Source organism: Myotis brandtii, unplaced genomic scaffold (assembly GCF_000412655.1).
Source record: "Myotis brandtii unplaced genomic scaffold, ASM41265v1 scaffold1174, whole genome shotgun sequence".
Classification (NCBI taxonomy): Eukaryota; Metazoa; Chordata; class Mammalia; order Chiroptera; family Vespertilionidae; genus Myotis; species Myotis brandtii.
In genome coordinates this window covers 608,013-629,818 of record NW_005354065.1, presented here as the reverse complement: position 1 = coordinate 629,818, position 21,806 = coordinate 608,013, and the positions used below count along the sequence as shown (strand labels likewise).

Here is a 21,806-nt window from a genome sequence, read left to right as displayed (position 1 = left end):
ACCACAAATTTGATAACTTAGGTGAATGAATTAATTCCTTAAACAACACACACAGCTAAAACTCACACAAGGAGAAATTTATAATCTGAATAGATCTATATCTATTTTTAAATATGTATGCTACTGGTTTTTAGAGAGACAGAAAACATAATGATCAGCTGCCTCCTGGGGATCAAGCCAGGAACCCAGGCATGTTCTCTGACCAGAATTGAACAGGTGACCTTTTCATGCATGGGACAATCCTTAATAACTAGCCACACATGCCAGGACAGACCTGCCCTGGCAGATCTATATCTATTAAAGTAATTGAATCAATAATTAATAACCTGTCAAAACATAAAACACCAGGACCAGATGGGTTCACTGTCAAATTCCATCAAACATTCAAGGAAAAAAAATATATAGTAATTCTCTATAATTTATTTTGGAAAAACAAAGCAGAGGACATATGTCCCAATTCATTCTGAGGCCAGCATTACCCTAATACCAATACTGAAGAAAGCCATTACAAGAAAGGAAAATTAAGACTGATATCTGTCATGAGTATGTATGTAAAAAGGGTCAACAAAATATTAGCAAATAATATCCAACAATACATTACAAATATAATACACCTCAAGCGAGGGTGATTTATTTCAGGTGTGCAAAGCTTGTTCAACATTCAGAAATCAATAATGTAATCAAGAATATTAATAGCCCATCCAGCATGGCTCAGTGGTTGAGCATCAACCTATGAACCAGGAGGTTACTATTCGAGTCTCGGTCAGGGCACATGCCTGGGCTGCAGGCTCGATTCCCGGTGTGGGGCATTCAGAAGGCAGCCAATCAATGATTCTCTCTTATCATTGATGTTTCTATCTCTCTCTCCCTCTCCCTTCCTTTCTGAAATCAATAAAAATACATTTTTAAAAAGAACATTAATAAATCTGATCTATATAAGGAGAAAAAAAGCATTTGACAAAGCCTAAGACCTATGCATGATAAAAATTCTCAGCAAACTAGGAATAGGGGGTGATTTCTTCAAATGGATAAAGAACATCTATAAAAACCCTACAGTTCACATTATATTTAGTGGTGGGAAACCAGATGCTTTCCTGCTAAGATCAGGAACAAGGCACGGATGTTCCTTCTTACCACTCCTATTTTAGATCATAATAGAAGTCCTAGATAATGCAATAAAACAGGAATAGGAAATAAAAGGTATATAGATAGAAAAGAAAGAAATATTTACAAATGATATAGTTATCTATACAGATAATTCCAAAGAATCAACAATAATAACAACAAAAAGCCTCTTGAAACTAATAAGCAATTATAACAAAGTTATAGGATAAAAGATTAACATACAAAAGACAATTGTTATCTTGTATACCAACAATGAAAACATAGAATTTGAAATTAAAAACACAATACATCATTATTAGCACCAAAAATATGTGAAATACTTAAGTGTCAATCTAATAAAATATGTACAAGGTCTATATAAGAAAAAGTACAAAACTATGGTGAAAAAAATCAAAGAAAATTTAAATAAATGGAGAGATAACCCATGTAAATAAATAGGAAGATTAAATATTATCAAGATGTTAGTTCTTCCCAAATTAATCTATACATTACAAGAAAATTATGAACAAATGTGTGGTTGTGTGGTTATGGACCAATTGCTTCTAAAATGTATATGAAAAGACAAAAGATCCAGAAGAGTCAATCAATACAAAACTAATTCAGGACTACCCAACTTCAGGACTTACAATAAATCTTTAGTATTAAAGACAGTGTGTTATTAGCAAGGAATATGTAAAGGGATCAATGCAATAAAGACAGCTCAGAAATAAATACACACAAATAGAGTCAACTGATCTTTGACAAAGGAACAAGGCAATGCAGTGGAGAAAGAATAATCTTTTTTTTTAAATATATTTTAATGATTTTTTACAGAGAGAAAGGGAGAGGGATAGAGAGCCAGAAACATCAATGAGAGAGAAACATTGATCAGCTGCCTCCTACACACTTCCTACTGGGGATGTGCCGGCAACCAAGGTACATGCCCTTGACCGGAATCGAACCCGGGACCCTTGAGTTCACAGGCTGATGCTCTATCCACTGAGCCAAACCGGTTAGGGCAAGGATAATCTTTTTAATACATGGTGATAGGACAACCAAAAAAAAAATAGTAAATCAAGACACAGACCTTACACCTGTCACAAAAATTCACTCAAAATAGATCATAAACCTAAATGTAAAATGCAAAACTATAAAACTTGTAGAAGATAACATTAGAAAAAATATAGTTGACCTTGGGTTTGGTGATTTTTTATTTATTTATATTTTAGATTTAACACCAAAGAATGATCCATAACAGAAATAATGATAAACTGAACTTCATTAAGGTAAAAAACAAACAAACAAAAAACTTCTTTGTGAAAGACATTGTTAAGAGAATAAGAAGACAGGTCACAAACTGCACTATAATTGATTTTTAGAGAGAGTAAGGGAGAGGGAAAGAGAGAAGCATCAATATGAGAACAAAACATTCATCAGTTGCCTTCTGCATGCCCCCTACTGGGGATCAAGCCTGAAACCTGGGCATGTGCCCTGATCAGGACTCGAACTTGCAACCTTTACATGCATGGGATGATGCCTAACCAACTGAGCCACACTGGCCAGGGCTGAAAGATATTTTTGAAAGACATATCTGATAAAACAGAAAATAAAACAATTCTTAAAACACAATAATAAGAAAAAAACCTACAAATCAATAAATAGATAAGAGATCTAAACAGACATCTCACCAAGGAAGATATACAGATGGCAAATAAGCATATGAAAAGATGCTCCACATCATATATCATTAAGGAATGGAAAATTAAAGCAAGATACCATTATATACCTATTAAAATGACTAAAACCCAAAGCACTGAGAACACCAAGTCCTGCCAGGACGTGAAGCAGTTGGATTCTCATTCATTGTTATTGGGGATAAAAAATTATACAGCCATTTTGACAGACAGTTCGGAAATTTTGTAGAAACTACACATACTCTTACTATAATATCCATGCATTGTGTTCATTGACATTGACCCATATGCACTGAAAACACATGGCCACATAAAAATCTCACATGAATGTTTATAGCAGTTTATATATAAATGCGGAAACTTGGAAGCAACCGATATGTCCTTCAATAGGTGAATGGATAAAAAAGTGTGGTACACTCGGACAACGGAATACTCAGTGATAAAAAAAACTGAGCTACCAAGCCATGAATAGACATGGAGGACCCTTAACTCTATATTGCCAAGTGAACAAAGCTAAACAGAAAAGGCCATACAGCACATCAGTCCAACACTATGACATTCTGGGAAAAGGCAAAATATGGAGACAGTAAGAGATCATTGGTTAGCAGGGGTTCAAGGAGAAGAAGCATTAGATCAGCAGATGGATTACAGATTTTTATGGAAGTGAAACTATTTTCTATGATATAGCAATGATGGATGCACGTCATTATACATCGGTACAAGCCCGTAGAACTCTAATGTACTCTGGGCTATAGTAATGTATCAATATTGCCACATCCACTGTAACAAATATACTACACCAATGCAAGATATGTGTGTGAAACAGTGTATGTGTGGAAGGGGAGTGATGAGAAGGCATATGAGAACTCTATATTTTCCACTCAAATCCTCTGTAAATATAAAACTGAAACTGCTCTAAAAATAAAATCTATTAATATTTTTAAAGAACTTGGTAAAAACAAGCAAACTAAAGATGAAAACATTCTATGTAATAATACAATGTAGAATATTAAGAAAACAATGTTATTACAGAATTCCACATACATATTCAAATAATCATCACCCAAATCATCTACTTAATCTATTGGGCTGCACAGAGGGAGGCAATAGTAAAAGGCAGAAAATCACTCTTCAATGGACTTGCAAATTGTATACAGCATAAATCAGAATGAAGCACCCAAGATAAAATATGCTCATTTTTGAAGTCAAATAAAAAAAATCATCACATCTCTTTGTTCTTGAATAGCAGAGGTAGCCTTCTGAACCTCTCCCAGCCAGCTGTGGATCCCCAGAAAACAGTAACTGATGATAATGATTAATTTTAAAGATGAGTGTTTCATTGTTTGGTAATTTAAATACTATTGAAAAGCATCTTAATTTGGAAGAAACTTGGCAATATACCAGTGTTTCCATTTAAGGCCTTCTGGGGGACAATTAAACAAATATTACTTTAACATTGTTCCCTGGGTTTAATGTCACGATGTTTTATACTACAATTTAAAATAAAACAATTACACATAATCTTGAAACCTAGATAATGGCTTTTAAATTTTAGTTCATACCCTGTAGAGGTTGTAATTCTAATTATTTGCTGTTCAAGTTAATATTTTTATCATATCAACACCAAAGAAAGTAGTCTTAGATTAACATATTAATATTATAAAAAAATCTACACCTCAGATGTAAAAAAACCTTTCTTAATCATGAAAACAAAACTAAAGCAATAAAAGAAGTTTAAGAAAAAAATTATTAAAAATGATCATTTAAATAACATATCACCAATTTGAGTGAAGTTGAATATTTATAATATCTTTTTATTACTATAGTAATAAAAGACATTTGTTTTAATTGGTTGATATTTGATAAAGTGTGGAAATATATGCCACCCAATATAGTTCCACTACCAATTATGCAAGAATTCAGAGCATTGCCTGGGCTACACTCTGGTATTTTTAGAATTAAAATTGAAGACTTCTCAAATAAAACTAAAAATCCAAATCCCAAACCTGCTTACAATTGTCCTTTTACAGAAAATCGGAAAGGAACCTTATAAAATTACACTGTCCGATATTTAAGTGAGTCAAAAATATGAACACGGAAGGTCTCCTACCTTATCATGGCATTTTTCCCATCACTCCTTGTACACCACACCTGCCGGGTTTGATAACCTATCTCTATGTCCCAGGGCTTGGCATGGTGATGTGGCTTGTAACTTGGGTATCTCAAGGTGACTTGCTCCTTTGAATCAGAGCTAAAATCCACAACAGTCCTTCCGGTGAGGTCCATGTCCTTCAGCTGAGGCAGTCTACATTTACTCCACGGGCCAACTTTAAGGCTAAAAGTATATTCCTCTTCGCCAAGAGGACAGGAAATGGGGGCGTCACAGATTCTTGTCTCCGTCAGATTGGGACAGTGAGACCCTCCATAGAGAGGGGGAGCGATGGCCACGCGTGTCCGGTGCTGCAGTCGCTTCCCGCATCCCTTGCTACACTTGGACCATTGTGAGAACTCGGATACAACACAATCCCGCGGGCAAGGAATGAGGCAAGCTTGCTCTGTGGGTGGCTGAGGGGCAAAGTGCTCACATATTTCGCTGGCGACCATGGTCCTGTTCAACTTCTGAACACAGCGCACAGTCCGGTGCTGCAGCCCATGCTGGGCCGTCACGCACTCGGAGGTCCAAGGCTTGGCCTGGCCCAGGACGGGGGGAGCAAGCACACAGCGGTGCCAGTCAGAGACCTCCCACTGGAAGAGGTCGCTGTGCCAGTCGCAGACTCGGAAGCAGCTCCTCTCCTTTGGAGGCCTGTGGTTCTCATCACAGCTGGACAGGTGACTTGTCCAACCTTCAAAGTGGAAGCACCACAGTGCCCGAGTCTGGACTCCTCCAGGCCCACAGTCTCCTGTACACCGTCCCCAGGGGCCTACAGGCAGAAAAACAAGGTGTCAGTTACTCAGAGGCTCCATGCCACCATCCACACAAAAACAGGGCAATCTGCATACTTTTCCTACAGCTGATGTGAAATTGCAAATCTTGGTGGACAATACGTATAATTAGTGATTCAGAAGGTGATTGTCCATCAGTTGGCCTTTATGTAATCCCCCTTTCCTCTCTTACTAGCAATAGAAACTTGGACAAATTACTTCAAATTTCTAATCCTTGTCTGGCTGGAGAGGTTCAGTTAGTTGAGCATCGTCCTGTGCACTGAAAGGTTGAGGGTTCAATTCCTAGTCAGGGCACATACCTGAGTTGCAGGTTTGATCACCAGTCTGGGCATGTACAGAAGACAACTGAATGTTTCTCTCTCATAATCTCTCTCTCTCTCCCTCTCTCCCTCTCCCTCCCTCCCTCCCTTGCTATCTCTAAGCATGTCCTTGGTTGAGGATTAAAACAAAATTTCTTATGGAAAACAGTATGGAGTTTCCTCAAAAAAATAAATATGGAACTGCCATTTGACCCAGTGATCCCACTTCTAGAAAAGTATCCTAAGAAAACAGAAACTACAATCAGAAAGAATGTATGCACCCCTATGTTCATAGCAGCACAATTTACAATAGCTAAGATCTGGAGACATCCCAAGTGCCCATCAGTAGATAAGTGGATAAAAAAGCTGTGGTACATTTTCACAATGGAATACTATGCTGCGGTAAAAATGAAGTAACTGTTACCATTTGCAACAGCATGGAGGGACCTGGAGAATATTATGCTAAGTGAAATAAGCCAGTCAGAGAAAGACAAGTATCACATGATCTCACTCATATGTGGAATATAATGAACAAAATAAACTGATGAACAAAATAGATCCAGAGACAGAGAAGCATAGAACATACTGTCGAATCTCAGAGGGAACATGGGGGAGGGTGGGTAGGTGGGAAGAGATCAACCAAAGAACTCATATGAATATGTGCATAACCCCTGGGACACAGACAAAAGGGTGATGAAGGCCTGGGGCGGGGGGTAGAGAAACAGGATAGAACAGGTCAATGAGGAAAAAGGGGGACATATATAATACTTTCAACAACAACAACAAAACAATAAATGTCTAAGCCTTAGTTTCCTTAACTACATAGGAAGAAGATAAAAAAAAGCACTGACTTATAGAGCTGTTCTGAGGATCAATGAGATAATGTGGTGCCAAGTAGACAATACTTAAAAAAAGATTGGAATCATTGTAATTATTATGTTCAAAGCCTATATATCTAATTCATTATTAATACTTTCCAGTTGGGCAGTGTTTCATCTAAAAGAAAAGCCCTAGATCCAAGTTTTAATAAAGTAGGATTTATCATGTTTTCAATCCTTTGGCTCATATCCTAAATAGCTCAAAAGAGAAATATGTTATTAAAAAATAACCTGCCAAATTATTCTAAATATATTTTCATTTTCTAAATAGTTGTCCTCAATTTTGGTTTTTGCTTGCAGAATAAATTACATAAAAAAGAAAAAAATATGACATAGGGGATAAAAGTAAGGTCATAAAAGAATAATTAGTGCTGAATTGCCTTTGGAAACCCTGCTCCTACAGTCCTTGAAATATATCCCTTTTGATTTCTGATAGGTATTGACTCCAGGTAAAGTTTCCCACATTGCCTTGTCATATGCCAAATCTTTAAATTAATGAATTAGTTTTTGTGGGAAAGAGTCCAAGAAATGAGCAGATGAAAGACCTGCCAGTTGATGTTTCTCACATTTTTTTTTTTTGGTGACATACCAGCTGGCTTGTCCAGAAGGCTAATTATATATCTTTTCACAAGGACTCCAAGTGACCCCATTTTGTGTCAATAGAAAAACATAAAACATTTCTCCCTTTCACTTAAATATGTAATATGAACCTGGAAAATGTTTATCAGCTGAACCATGTAATTTATACCCCCATACTAGGGTTGTGATAATCCTAAAAGCAATTCACACCCTGAGAAATGTTTTAATTTATACAAGTGAGAGGAAGAAGGTATAGTCTTTCCCAAAATTGAATACCGCACCCAAAATGCCACTTAATTACTTCATGGAATATACTTCATGCACATCTATTGCATGTCTAGGAATAGTACATGTGTGCACAGTCAAATGCACTTAGCAGCCCCAGAGACGGGTATTTGCAACTGGGGCCACATGCCACATGAGGATCTCACTTGAGTGGACAATGGTTTGGGTTCTAATACACACAGTCATCCCAGTTCTTCCTCACAGCCCCGCTCTGGGTATGTAAACCTAGGCAATCCCCTGTGAAGCCAGAGTTCCAGTGATTCCTTACTTTGTGAGAGGGATTAACATAGAAAATACACCCTCTTCTTTTAGCACCTCCACACTAGTCTCTTACAGAAATGGACAGAGGAGTTTCACTAGAGTGAATCAGCTTCCACTCACCAAATGCCCTTGGTTTCCCACATGCTTCCCCAGGCCTGTTGCTCCAGCCTTGCTCATGGGCCAGGACATGTGCATGGAAAGTGGTGCTCTCAGCACAAACTGATTTGCTCTCAAGTCTCCCGATTCTCTCCTAGATCGCTCACAGCTTTGCACTTTGTATATTGAGATGTCCATTGTTACATAAAAGGTATTTTCAGGCTTAATATGTCCAGCTGTTCTGGAGTAGTTTCATTTTAATATGCCATCCCCTGTCCATCATGTCAGACTAAACATGCAAATTGTTATTATTACCACGAAAAAATGATTTCCGCAGTTATTCAGTAAAGGAACATTTCAAAAAGACTTATGATTGCAGCCAACTTTGAAAATCCAAAATCAGCCTTGAATGATATAAAAGTTACTTGGATAAATTTAAAGGAAACTTTTTTTGTAAAGCACTGGATTTTAAAATAATGGCTGCCAGTTTATCTCTATTTGATAGGTATCAAATATACACACTTTTCCAGTTTGAAAATCCAAAATCAGCCTTGAATGATATAAAAGTTATTTGGATAAATATAAAGGAAACTTTTTTGTAAAGCACTGGGTTTTAAAATAATAGCTGCCAGTTTATCTCTATTTGATAGGTATCAAATACACACACTTTTCCAGTTAGGATTTGTGTGTGTGTGTGTGTGTGTGTGTGTGTGTGTGTGTAGATTAAATAATCTAAGACCAGAAAGTTAAGTCATTCCAAACTAGTCTTGAAAAAGTTAATATTAAATTTAAGTCACCCAGAATATTTTACAAAGTTATCCCTATTTTAAAGCATTTAATTAACACATTTCGTAGTAGTAAATGTTGTTTTCTTACTAGTTTTCTGCCTACTTCTAAAATTCTGAAGGGAGCTTTTTTGTTTGTTATTCGAAATCATTAACATTTTAAACATTGTAAATTACTATTCTTTCCTTAGCTTTCACATCCTCCATCTATACAGAATTTTCCAAACAGGAATATTTTTTCTAGATCAATGGAGGACAAAAGATAATTATTAACAAATAATTACTGCCATTTACTGAGGGTTAGCAATGGTGGGCTGCACTTGGTTGGTGCCAGGGGACTGTTAAATATTTAGGAATTTTACCAGGTGGCTGTTAAATCATTCATAGCTGGAAATTGGCCGTGGTGGGAGGATTTATATCACATTACAAATCAAGGCAAATCAAGGCCTTGTGGGTTTTTTTAAACAGCCGGTTTACATCACGCCACAGTGATTTGCCAAGTACCTTCCTGTTCCTTAAATGATCCTATGAGCTGGAGCACCTTTTATCCATTGATGAAAACGAACGTCAGAGACCTGACAAAGCACGTCCAAGGGTACACAGCCAGTATGCGGTCACTACAATGGGACTCCAGGCCTGTGGGACTCCTCGCTTGGGCTCTTGTCCTGCATTTGAAAGAAGCCCTTCCTAGGTGTGCGTTGGTATATGTGATCCTAAAATCACAAGGCAGATTTGTTTGTAGCTTAGTTATAATCTCTTCTATGTGTGAGTTAAACTCTTTTGAGTGTGAGTAGAACAAATAATCAAGATGGTATGTGAGCAGGGGTTTCCACTCCTGGCCCTGGAAAGTTAGGAGAGCAGCACCTGCACAGCTGAGAAAGAATAATTTCTTCTTATGTTAAAACAACTAAAACCAAGTAAATAACAAGCAAATGTAAAATGAATTGTGTTTGCTTGGAATAAATGAAAAATAAGTTGCAAGCAAGACATATGCGATGGAGGCAAGACCTCTCAGCAGTTGACCTATAATAATTTTCACTTTTCAGGCAAGGAGAGAAAATGTATTCTCTTATTTATTCAGTTGTGGTTGACTATGAACATTAAGCACACACAATAGTGAAAACCACACGGCTCTGAGAAATTCTGCCATTTCAAAAAACATGCATGTTAAAGTGAAACGTGGCCTGCAGTTTGAGAAATATTATGTCCCTTGCCCACATTCAGAAATGAAAGAACATATTAAAATTTTGAGTAGTTGCATAAAGAAAACAATACCACCTTTAAATTTGTCATACATATAAAATATGATTATATTCAGAATATATATCTAAAGATAATCTAAAGAAAAATATAAGAAACCCCTGTTTTTAGACATCAATCATTTTTTATTTCTTAACTGAGAACAGGTCTCAAGTAATACAAATAAAACAAAATTTAGAACAATTAAAGAATCAAAAGTTTAACTACAGACATAATATGGCTCTAAATTAAAATGCATACTGTGTTGTATTTGCAGCAAACATTTCAATGCTATCATGGAAATAGCAATTCTGTACTTTTTTACCTGGACCAACATTACATAAAAACATCATCCACCTGCATCTAACTACCCCCCTTTCTTGTGGAATAAACACAGTTACCCTTTAATAAAGTGCTACGTATTTTAAGTCATGTCAGTTTCAATTTTTAAGTCATGTGAGTTTCAATTAGCAGGTTAAAATTCTGGTGTAAAAAAATAAATTGTTTGGACTGGAAAGGTAGCATTAATGAACTCTCAGGTCACATTCACAATTAATACTGTGATCTATCTATCTCTCTCTCTCTCTCTCTCTCTCTCTCTCTCTCTCTCTCCCTCCCTCCCTCCCTCTCTTTCCCCTGCCTGTGTTTTTGTAGAAAGTGCAAATATATGAATACTCGAATGTAATATTCCTCCAGAAGTAGAAAAGTTCTGGCAAATTGTTCTCTTGATCAAGTTATCCTTAACTGGCTTAGTTTCGATGCATGTATCACCCAATCTAAATCATCACATTTAAAACCACCTGCTGGATGTCTGAATTTTAGGTGTGGTATTCACTATGATACCTGCAAAAAAAGAATTCTAGAGGAAGAGAGAATAAGCACACACCCCATAGTTTTTGCACAGTTCTCGCCCCTATTTGAGGCAGCAACCCTGATTTAATACCATTCATGCAATAGGAAATGATTGTTTTATTATTCATTTTTTAAACCACAGCTTTTATTATTCTGACATTGCTTTATTATTCTGACATTGCCTTATTTTTAACTGGAGAAAAAGGGGGTGAGGAATGACATAAATGCCAATGTAGAGCTTTAGTGTCTTAAACAAATTGTTTGCAGATCATCGCTACATCAAAGCTCTCATAAACCTCAGAATTACAAAAGGCAAGATCAAACAATACTGGCTTACCTGTAAGATGCCTCACCTCCAAGAAAAAGCTTGAAATTTATGTAGTGACTTTTCAAAAAGCTTTCATATCAACCATGATATAATCAGTGTAATCTCTCCATTTACATAGTGGACAATTATCTAAGAAATGGCATTATCTATGAAATCATATTTCTAAAATAGATCAAAGAACTCAAGAAATAAAAAAGTGTGATCTGAGTATTCATTTATTAAAATAACTACTATTAATTACCCACTACTTGAAAGGTAGTGTATTATACTCTGGGGGTATAAAAATGAATGAGGCATTAAATATCTCTCAAAACCTGTGCACTGCTTGTCATGCCCATTTGCTCATGAAAAGAACATGGGGCCACTCCTTCAGCCCTATCTATACTTATTTTATACACAGGACTGACAGTCTTTTTTATTTTTTATTTTATTTCATTTTTTAATTGATTTTAGAGAGGGAGAGGGGGAGAGAAATAGAAACATTAATGATAAGAGAGTATCATTGATCGGGCCACCTCCTGCATGCCCCCCATTGGGGATCGAGCCAGCAACCTGGGCATGTGTCCTGACAGGAAATTAAACCATGACCTCCTGGTTCATAGGTCGACACAACCACTGAGCCACACCAGCAGGGCAGGACTGACAGTCTTAATGCTTTGGCTTCCTAAAGCTCATTGGATCTAAAGCAGTAAACCGGAAGTTGGGAGAGAGCACTGGAGGCAGATATGCTCACAGAAGCCCCGAAGAGACGATAGTTTCCAAGACAATGTTTCTAAATCTATCATGATAATTAATAACCTTCCCAGTACTAGCCACCCGATACTTTCTAAACTCACAGAGGAAACCTGTTCATTAGTAACAGCCATTAGTGAGTCATGCATCAGATATCAATAGAAATACAATGGAGAAAAAGTTTTTAAATGAGAAGGCATTTCAACCCTAATGCATTTCATCTAAAAACTCCATTGCACTTTTTACAGAAACACAAAATTCCTTTATTAATAGTAAAACAATTTCCAAATCAAGCATATCCTTTTATCTGAAGGATCTGCATGCTAAAACATTCCAATAAATCTCTTCAGAAAATTTTAACAGCAACAGTTAAAAGCTTCCAAATATAACTTATTTTTCATAGGTATAAAGATGTACTTTTGAAGACAGTTCATGATTCCATGTGAGAACACCACAGAGTGTTTGGACTGAATATTTAAACTTCAAAGTAAGCACAGGCATTTTTACTGACGCCCAGGCTCTTTCTGTGTGCTTGTGTTTTTGTTTGACACCCAGCAGCACTTCCTGAGTCCATTTCATCTTGGTGGACAGATGTCTCTTAATGAAAAGCAAAGTGCCTCTGTTACTTATCACTTATGGCTACAAATTATTAGTTGCCAGTGGCAACTAATCCATTAAAAGTAGTTCAACAGCAAAGCAGATTGGAAACTTATCTGAACGACTCATCAGTTAATGCCAACACCACAGACAGAAAACTACCCTTTACAATTGTTTATCAATATTTTTGGTTTCCATTCCACTTTCTAAAAATTCTGAGGCCTAGAAGAGACTCTCAAACCTCATAAACTTCACTGCATTCTGACACAAAGTGGATCTTTTCAGATCACTAAACCCTATAGCCTGCTTACTGCATGAAAGTGGGAACGAAAAGGGAATCATTTAGCCCACAGTGTTTGGAGGAGGCGATAAAGCCCAGGCAAATTCATTCACTTGCCCAAGGTCACACAGTCATTTTGAGCGAGAAATGGGACTGACAATTCCATCCCAGACACCCGATCCGGTGATATTACACTATAACACATTGGCTTCGTTATAAAGCTCTAAGACTACAAGGAAAGAACAGGACCCCCTAAATGGTTGTAATCCAAGGTGTGGGGAAAGGAAGGGAGGAGAAACAACAAAAAGGTGGAAATTTCATGAAAACACAAAACACACAAGCAACAAACTGCCTGTTAATGCTGAGGTTTTTCGGTCCCTGCATGGCCACCGGAAGCAGCTCCTCTCAGGGTCCCCTCACTGTATTATGTGAACTGCGTCCCGCCGGACTTTGCAAGCTTGAGAACAAGGCTGAGCTCCTGTTCGAGAACATCCAGCGACGTCCCAGGGGTTAGCACATAAAAGAAGCCTCAGGCACCAATTAGAAATTGTGTCCCTAGAATAACTACAATAATGTTAGTAACAGCTGCCTTTTTTTTTTTTTGGAATACCTACTATCTCCCCAAGCTCATACATACTTATTGATACTGGTCTGCTTTGCTAGATGAGATCATCAAAGCATGAAGTCCAAGAACCTGATCAAGGTACACAGCTCAGGGGCCAGGAAACTGGATTTGTCTCCACAATTTTATTGACTCCAAAGCTTTTCCACATCAATTGCAGTTTAAGTGCTTTAATATAATAAATCCTGACCAGAGGATATGTTTACTGATTTGAAAGAGAAAAGGAGAGAGAGAGAGAGAGAGAGAGAGAGAGAGAGAGAGAGAGGAGAGAGAAACATCAATTGTTTGCCTCCCATACACGCCCCAACTGGGGATCAAACCTGCAACATTTTGATGTGTGGGAGGTGCTCCAACCCACCAAGCCACCTGGCCAGGGCATAACTATTTTTAACAGCAATATCTCTTGAGCAGATGAAGTCTTGCAAAGCCTGCAGGTAAATATTTCGAAGGGGTTCTGCCCTGAGTACAGCTGGGGTGAGGACCCAGAGCTGCCCTGCTCTCCAGCCTAAAGCTCCTGGTCCCGGCTCAGTGGCCGGGCTCGGCGGTGGCCCGGGAACTCCTGTGGCTCTAATGCCTGTCCAGGGATATTTATGGGGTGTTCTCATCCCCTAAGTGCATCTCCATTCAACTAGGACTTGACTTCAGTTAAGCCTTCTAGATCCCCTGAAGGAATCCTTTACGCAGCATTTTCTATCCGCTAAGTGGAAGGCAATGAAGAGTAAGTCAGACACAGAGGAAAGCCAAGTCTCTCAAGTCTGTTTCTTTTTCCTACTCAGAAAGCAAACTGGAACAGGCGGTCAGGAGGCAGAATTTTCAAACTCTGTCCCTGCCCCCTAAAGAGAGTAAAGTGCTAATTCCACCCTGAATAATCAATACACGGTGGGCTTGGTAATGGAGGCCTGTGTACTGTCCGTGACAGGTTCACTGGAGAGGCGGCAATGCCAGGACTATGCACATAGGCTTTAAAAATACACGGAGCAAAAGGGCCGGATGGCACCCAGGTTGTTCGCCGCTAACGCAACTCAAGAATTAATTGTTTTCTAGGATAAAAATTGCACTAGAACATACTTGAGATAATATTTTTTCTTAGTAACATCAATTTTCTACTGGTTACATGGAGTATATCTGCTTCTCAACAAATCTCTCTTTGTAGGAGCAGACATTCATAATGGACAGTGAGGGAGAACAAAACACAAGCTGCATTTCGGTCAACAGAACTTCTAGTTAATCTAATTTCTTTTTCAAAGGACTGAGGATTCCTGTGTTGAAGCAGTAATGTTATGACTATTTGAGACACTACTCTTATGTTCTGAAAAATAATTTCCCAATTATTGCATTTGAAAAAAAATATATGAGAAACAGTAGTACCATGGCTGAATCACAATGTTTTTTCTATGTAGAAAACAACTAGAAATGTTCATTTATCCAATACTAGAGGCCTGGTGCATAAAATTCATGCACAGGGTGGGGGGCCCTCAGCACGGCCTGCACCCTCTCGCAATATGGGACCGCTGCCTCCTAACTGCTCGCCTGCCTGCCTGCCTGATCCCTAACCACTAGCCTACCTGCCTGATCTCCCCTAACCACTCTGCCTGCCTGATTGTCTCTAACCACTCACCTCCCTGCCTGATCACCCCTAACCGCCTCTGCCTGCCTCATTGCCCCTAACCATTCGCCTGCCTTCCTGATAGCCCCTAACCACCTCTGCCTCCGCCCCCTGTGGCTTCATCCAGAAGGACATCCGGAATGATGTCCGGAAGGTCAATCGGCTGTCTGGTCTAATTAGCATATTACACTTTTATTATTATAGTCGAAGAAGCATCCTGAAGACGCTATTTAAAAACATAAAATCCAATCCTGCCCCCCCCCCTCCAAGCTTTACCTCCCAAACATAATCCAATTTGTCCAGGCTATTCACCCTCCCACCACCACCCTTGTCCAAACCACCATCTTGTCTTATAGGAATGCAAAGAGTAGCGTCTTGTCTGGCCTTCCAGCATCTACTGTCCCACTCCACTCCAGCCATGACATCAATTATTTCTCCATATTGCAGGTTAATTATAATATCCCCAACAGCAGTGGGATAGAAACTATGCTCAACACGGTAACAACTGTATCACACAGCCCTCAAAACAGCCTGGCAATTTTAAGAAGAACTACCAAACTCCTTAATTTTCTTAGATATTTTCAGGAAAATTGACAGAGGGTATAACAAGCGCGTGAGTGTGGTCCCTTTAGCATTTGTTGACAAGATTACAGTTTCGGACACCCAGAAAAAACCCTAAGAAGGGAAGGGCCTGGACGGTGTGCATGAAGGCTGCTAACTCAGACCACTCCTCTCCCCAAGAGGAAGCACCAGAAGCAGAGAGAGATAAGCAGCGGCGAGAACTGCCCAAATGCAGGCTCCCAGCTAGAACCCTGAGGATCCTGCCGGAAATGGCTCCACACCCACAGCTAATAGGGCTTTGAGTGGCACTGTTTTCCGAAGGGTGGCATGTGAGTCAGAAACCCAGTACCCACCTACATTTGGGGTTGGGGGAATGGGAGAAATGTGTTCAAGAAGTATGTCTTGCTTACGGAAACACAGATTTATTCAGAGAGGGTGATGTGAGGACATTTTTGAAAATGCACACAGCCCACCAAGCGTCTGGTTTCTGTGTTACCAGAAGTCTAGTCCATTAACAAGGTTCTGCTGGATGTTTCTTAGGGAGGGACCCTCTCCCCCAGGTACAGACCTTCTAGCTCAAAATAAAGAGCTTCCTCTCTGGCACTTCTGTCTGAAGCAGAACAGATAAGGACATAAAGGGGAGAAAAGACAGGGAGAGGAGAGAGACAATATATCCTTCCTGCTTCCCCAGAAAGAAAGTGTCAGCCTGGGGTGTCTGAGCATAGGAGGCCAAGGCCACTGAGCCCCTCAGAGAGATCCAAGGGCTGGGCACAGTGGGAAAGCAGCACAAGGGACCAAGAATGGTATAGAGTTTCAGAGTCACCAGCCAGCCTGTCAGGAACAAGGGTCCTCTAGTGGTGGCCAGTGTGGACTGATGGCTTAAGGAGGACATCCCAGAGAAAGAAATGAGGAACCCTGGTGGTAAAGGGCTCAAAATAAATAACCAAACTGAGTGAAAGATGAGTCAAAAAATTGTATTTCTAATGCACTTAATTTTTTTTAGCTGAGATGGGTACCCGCAACAATAATTGTCACTACATATAATAATTAAAAGGAATCAGAGAAGTTAATAATAAATATATCCCTCATCAGCCCAAGGGCTGACAGCCCCACAGGACATTCAAGCTCTTCGTTCAATAGTGCGCTGAAAAAAATCCATCCTCATTACCCTTTTCCAGCGGGGTGAGCACGTGGCAGTGGCCTGCAGCCTGTGTCAACTCCTTTTAGCCTCCCCGAGTCCTCTCCACCCCCTCCCACTCCTCTGAATTATTGGAATTTCAGAAAGTGCTTTGTGGGAATTCCACTTAAAATGAAATGGAATCAAAGAAATGTCATTTGAGTTATGAGGGTAGTTTACATTTGCATAATGAAAATAATAATTATTATGAGGTAGCATTAATCACTTGATAGACTTAATGCTAGTATACAAATGATTTTTAAAAATATACTAAATTTTGCCCTAGCTGGTTTGGCTCACTGGATAGAGCGTCGGCCTGGGGACTGAAGAGTCCCAGGTTAAATTCTGGACAAGGGCATGTACCTTGGTTGCAGACACATCCCCAGTAGGGGATGTGCAGGAGGCAGCTGATGGATGCTTCTCTCTCATCAATGTTTCTAACTCTCTATCCCTCTCCTTACCTCTCTGTAAAAAATTAATAAAATATATATATATATATATTAAATTTTTACCAACTTCTGGGGACAAGGAAGCACTGTGCTGTCCCCCTGCCTTTCCTTGTAATCACCATACAACTGAGACTGAAGATACCATAGCAACCTGTGGGAACTGCCCAAATGTTTCCAGGGGAATGGCAGCATCCTCAGAGATCAGGAGGCAGGGAGGAACCTTGTTATTGTGTAAATTTGGAAACTAGAAAGAGTTAACATTTGAAGTTCTCTTGTCTATACAACTTCTCAAGGTTTTTAATATACATTGTGAATCCCTAAGAATTTGCCCCTCGTGTGCAAAAGTTCACAAACTTCTTCCCCCAAGTCACTCTTTTACTAAAGGAAAAACAAAAAGGAAATATTTTGCATGTGCAATGCTATTCACATTAGATGATGTAGTTGGCCATATGTTTAAATCTTCATTATTATCCTATATAATAAAGAAGTAATATGCAAATTGGCCATCACTCTAACACACAAAATGGCCGCACCCATGTGGACACAAGATGGCCAGCAGGGGAGGGCAGTTGGGGGCAACCAGGCCAGCAAGGGAGGGCAGTTAGGGGCAATCGGGCTGGCAGAGGAGCAATTAGGCGTTGATCAGGCTGGCAGTGGAGTGGTTAGGGGGTGATCAGGCTGGCAGGCAGAAGCGGTTGGGGCAATCAGGCAGGCGGGGGAGCGGTTGGGAGCCAGCAGTCCCGGATTGTGAGAGGGATGTCCGACTGCCCGGTGGGATCAGGCCTAAATGGGCAGTCGGACATCCCTTGAGGGGTCCCAGATTGGAGAGGGTGCAGGCTGGGCTGAGGGACACACACCCCCACATGAATTTCATTCACCAGGCCTCTAGTAGATAATATAAAATGAAACCATTTTCTAATTTTAATTTTAGGATCTACATCATAAATTGAGGTTAAAATGCAACTTCTGATCCAACACCTGTATATCCCTTCCTGGATACACAAGCACACAGAGCAATGAACACATCACAAAACATCTCAGGTCTGCCATCCATTCACGAAAAACAAGTTGATATAAAACGCCACAGAGACCCACATGTATGTTAGGTATTAGCCCACCATTTCAAAGACAGGAGACAGGAGATCAAAGTGCACAGTGACAAGGCTGAATGCTGGAAACGCATGACCCAATTCAGAGTAACCATTACACATGTCACTAATTTACAGCCCAATTAAAAGGGTCCATGTCCTCTAATCTTAGAATTTCTATATCTTTTCAAAAATAGCTTGTGCTGTTCTGGGTTTTACTTCAGGATATGACAAGATATACTTTACTGTCCACACATTAGTGAATTATAGTTTTGTAATCATTAATTCAGGTTTAAAACACTGCTTTATCCACTCTGTATGCCATGTCGGAACAGTACTATATTCTGCAATAACCCTATATAATAAAAGGCCAGAGGCCATATGCATCACGACTGGAACAACCACTCAACCAGTCGCCATGAGGTGGTATTAACCACCACTCAGTCCCGGCCCACGAGCAGTGGTAGGGCAGGACTGGGGACTGGTGAGCGGGCTGAACAGCTGACCTCTTGGTCTCTTCCTCCGGCCCGCAGGCTCCAATGGATCAGCGATGGTGAATGGGGGAATTGGGGTGGGTGGGGGGAGGACCGGGCTGGCTGTCAGGCCATTGGGATCACCAGCTCATCCCCGGCTGCTCAGGGGCTCAGGCCTGCGGGAAAGTGGGTGCAGGCAACTACACCTTCATGCACGTGCTCCGGGCCAGCTGCTGATGGAATGTGCTGCCCTCTCAGGGCCACTCACGCTGGGGTGGGTAGGTCGCGGGCGTGCCCTGCAGCTTCCATCAGCACTTCAAGTCCGAGCAGCAGCGGCGGCAGTGGTGCCCACGTGAGCAGCCCCGAGCGGGCAACGCATTCCATCAGCGGCTGGCCCAGTGCACGCACATGGAGGTGAAGCAGCCAGTGCTCGCTTTCCCACAGGCCTGAGCCCCCAAGCAGCCAAGGATGAGCTGGTGGTCCCAACGGCCTTATAGCCCAGCAGCAGAGGCGGCGTTTGGGCTGGGAACTGGCGAACGGGCAGAAGATGGCCCTGATCACAGGAGGCTAGGCCTAGGGACCCTACCTACATGATTTTGTGCATTGGGTCTCTGGATGATGGCTGTTTGCAGCTGGTCACACCCCCTTCAGGGTGGGGGTCCCCACTGGGGTGCCTGGCCAGCCTGGATGAGGGGATGATGGCTGTTTGCAGCTGGTCACACCCCCTTCAGGGTGGGGGTCCCCACTGGGGTGCCTGGCCAGCCTGGATGAGGGGATGATGGCTGTTTGCAGCTGGTCACACCCCCTTCAGGGTGGGGGTCCCCACTGGGGTGCCTGGCCAGCCTGGATGAGGGGATGATGGCTGTTTGCAGCTGGTCACACCCCCTTCAGGGTGGGGGTCCCCACTGGGGTGCCTGGCCAGCCTGGATGAGGGGATGATGGCTGTTTGCAGCTGGTCACACCCCCTTCAGGGTGGGGGTCCCCACTGGGGTGCCTGGCCAGCCTGGATGAGGGGATGATGGCTGTTTGCAGCTGGTCACACCCCCTTCAGGGTGGGGGTCCCCACTGGGGTGCCTGGCCAGCCTGGATGAGGGGATGATGGCTGTTTGCAGCTGGTCACACCCCCTTCAGGGTGGGGGTCCCCACTGGGGTGCCTGGCCAGCCTGGATGAGGGGATGATGGCTGTTTGCAGCTGGTCACACCCCCTTCAGGGTGGGGGTCCCCACTGGGGTGCCTGGCCAGCCTGGATGAGGGGATGATGGCTGTTTGCAGCTGGTCACACCCCCTTCAGGGTGGGGGTCCCCACTGGGGTGCCTGGCCAGCCTGGATGAGGGGATGATGGCTGTTTGCAGCTGGTCACACCCCCTTCAGGGTGGGGGTCCCCACTGGGGTGCCTGGCCAGCCTGGATGAGGGGATGATGGCTGTTTGCAGCTGGTCACACACCCTTCAGGGTGGGGGTCCCCACTGGGGTGCCTGGCCAGCCTGGATGAGGGGATGATGGCTGTTTGCAGCTGGTCACACACCCTTCAGGGTGGGGGTCCCCACTGGGGTGCCTGGCCAGCCTGGATGAGGGGATGATGGCTGTTTGCAGCTGGTCACACACCCTTCAGGGTGGGGGTCCCCACTGGGGTGCCTGGCCAGCCTGGATGAGGGGATGATGGCTGTTTGCAGCTGGTCACACACCCTTCAGGGTGGGGGTCCCCACTGGGGTGCCTGGCCAGCCTGGATGAGGGGATGATGGCTGTTTGCAGCTGGTCACACACCCTTCAGGGTGGGGGTCCCCACTGGGGTGCCTGGCCAGCCTGGATGAGGGGATGATGGCTGTTTGCAGCTGGTCACACACCCTTCAGGGTGGGGGTCCCCACTGGGGTGCCTGGCCAGCCTGGATGAGGGGATGATGGCTGTTTGCAGCTGGTCACACACCCTTCAGGGTGGGGGTCCCCACTGGGGTGCCTGGCCAGTCTGGGTGAGGGGCTGAGGGCTGCTTTCAGGCTGGCGGTTGTTGACTGAAGCTCCCCACCGCTCCTTTTTTTTCTCTTTTTTTTTATTTTATTCTGGGCCAGCTTTAGCTCTGGCTCTAGCTCTGAGGCTTCGTATCTGGTTTGTTTGCCGTTCTATAATCGAAACAATGTATAACTTCAGCTCTGAGATCCCGGCAGGCTGAAAGCTGGTTTCTGGGCTTTTGTTTAGCTTCTACATTTGCAACATAGTACATAGTTGCTTAGAGTTGCAACTCAGAGGCCGGCAAGTTAGGCGGGGAACGTTGGCGTCTGCAGTCACTGGAGCAAGTGAGCCTCCCTGCTTGCTTCTCAGTGCATGGCTGCCGGCCGCCATCTTGGCTGACAGTTAATTTGCATAAGGATATGCTGATTAGCCAATGGGAAGGGTAGCGGTCGTACGCCAATTACCATGTTTCTCTTTTATTAGTGTAGATATATATAAGCTTAAGCAACCATTATGATGAAACGACCAGAACAACTGAAATGACTGATCACTATGATGCACACTGACCACCAGGGGGCAGATGCTCAATACAGGAGCTCCCCCAAGCCCGTAGGCCCCGATTGCTGATGGGGCCCGCCAGCCAACCACCTGGTCCCTCCCCCGGCTGGAAGGTCCTGATCGCCCGATCCAGGCTGGGCCCCAGGCTGGGATGGGAAACCAGGGGTGGATGGCAGCAGACACGGCAATGAGGGAAGGAGGAGGGGAGGAGGCGGGGTGGTGGGGAACCAAGCAGTGGTAGAATGCAGACAGCTAGGGAAGGAGGAGGGAGGTAGGCAGGAAGGTGGGGAACCTGATGGGCCCTGATTGTCGCCAGGCCTAGGGACCCCACCTGTGTACGATTTCATATACCGGGCCTCTAGTACACAATAAACA

At 42.2% G+C, this 21,806-nt stretch overlaps 1 protein-coding gene across 1 annotated transcript in view; it reads right to left on the bottom strand.

Moving 5' to 3' along the window:
* Window positions 1–21,806, bottom strand: part of LOC102259858 (thrombospondin type-1 domain-containing protein 7B) — a 525,758-nt gene that overhangs the window by 351,191 nt on the left and 152,761 nt on the right. Inside the window, exon 2 of the mRNA XM_005858420.2 lies at window positions 4,909–5,719. Coding sequence (XP_005858482.2) covers window positions 4,909–5,719 — 811 coding nt within the window. The remainder of the gene's footprint in view (window positions 1–4,908; window positions 5,720–21,806) is intronic.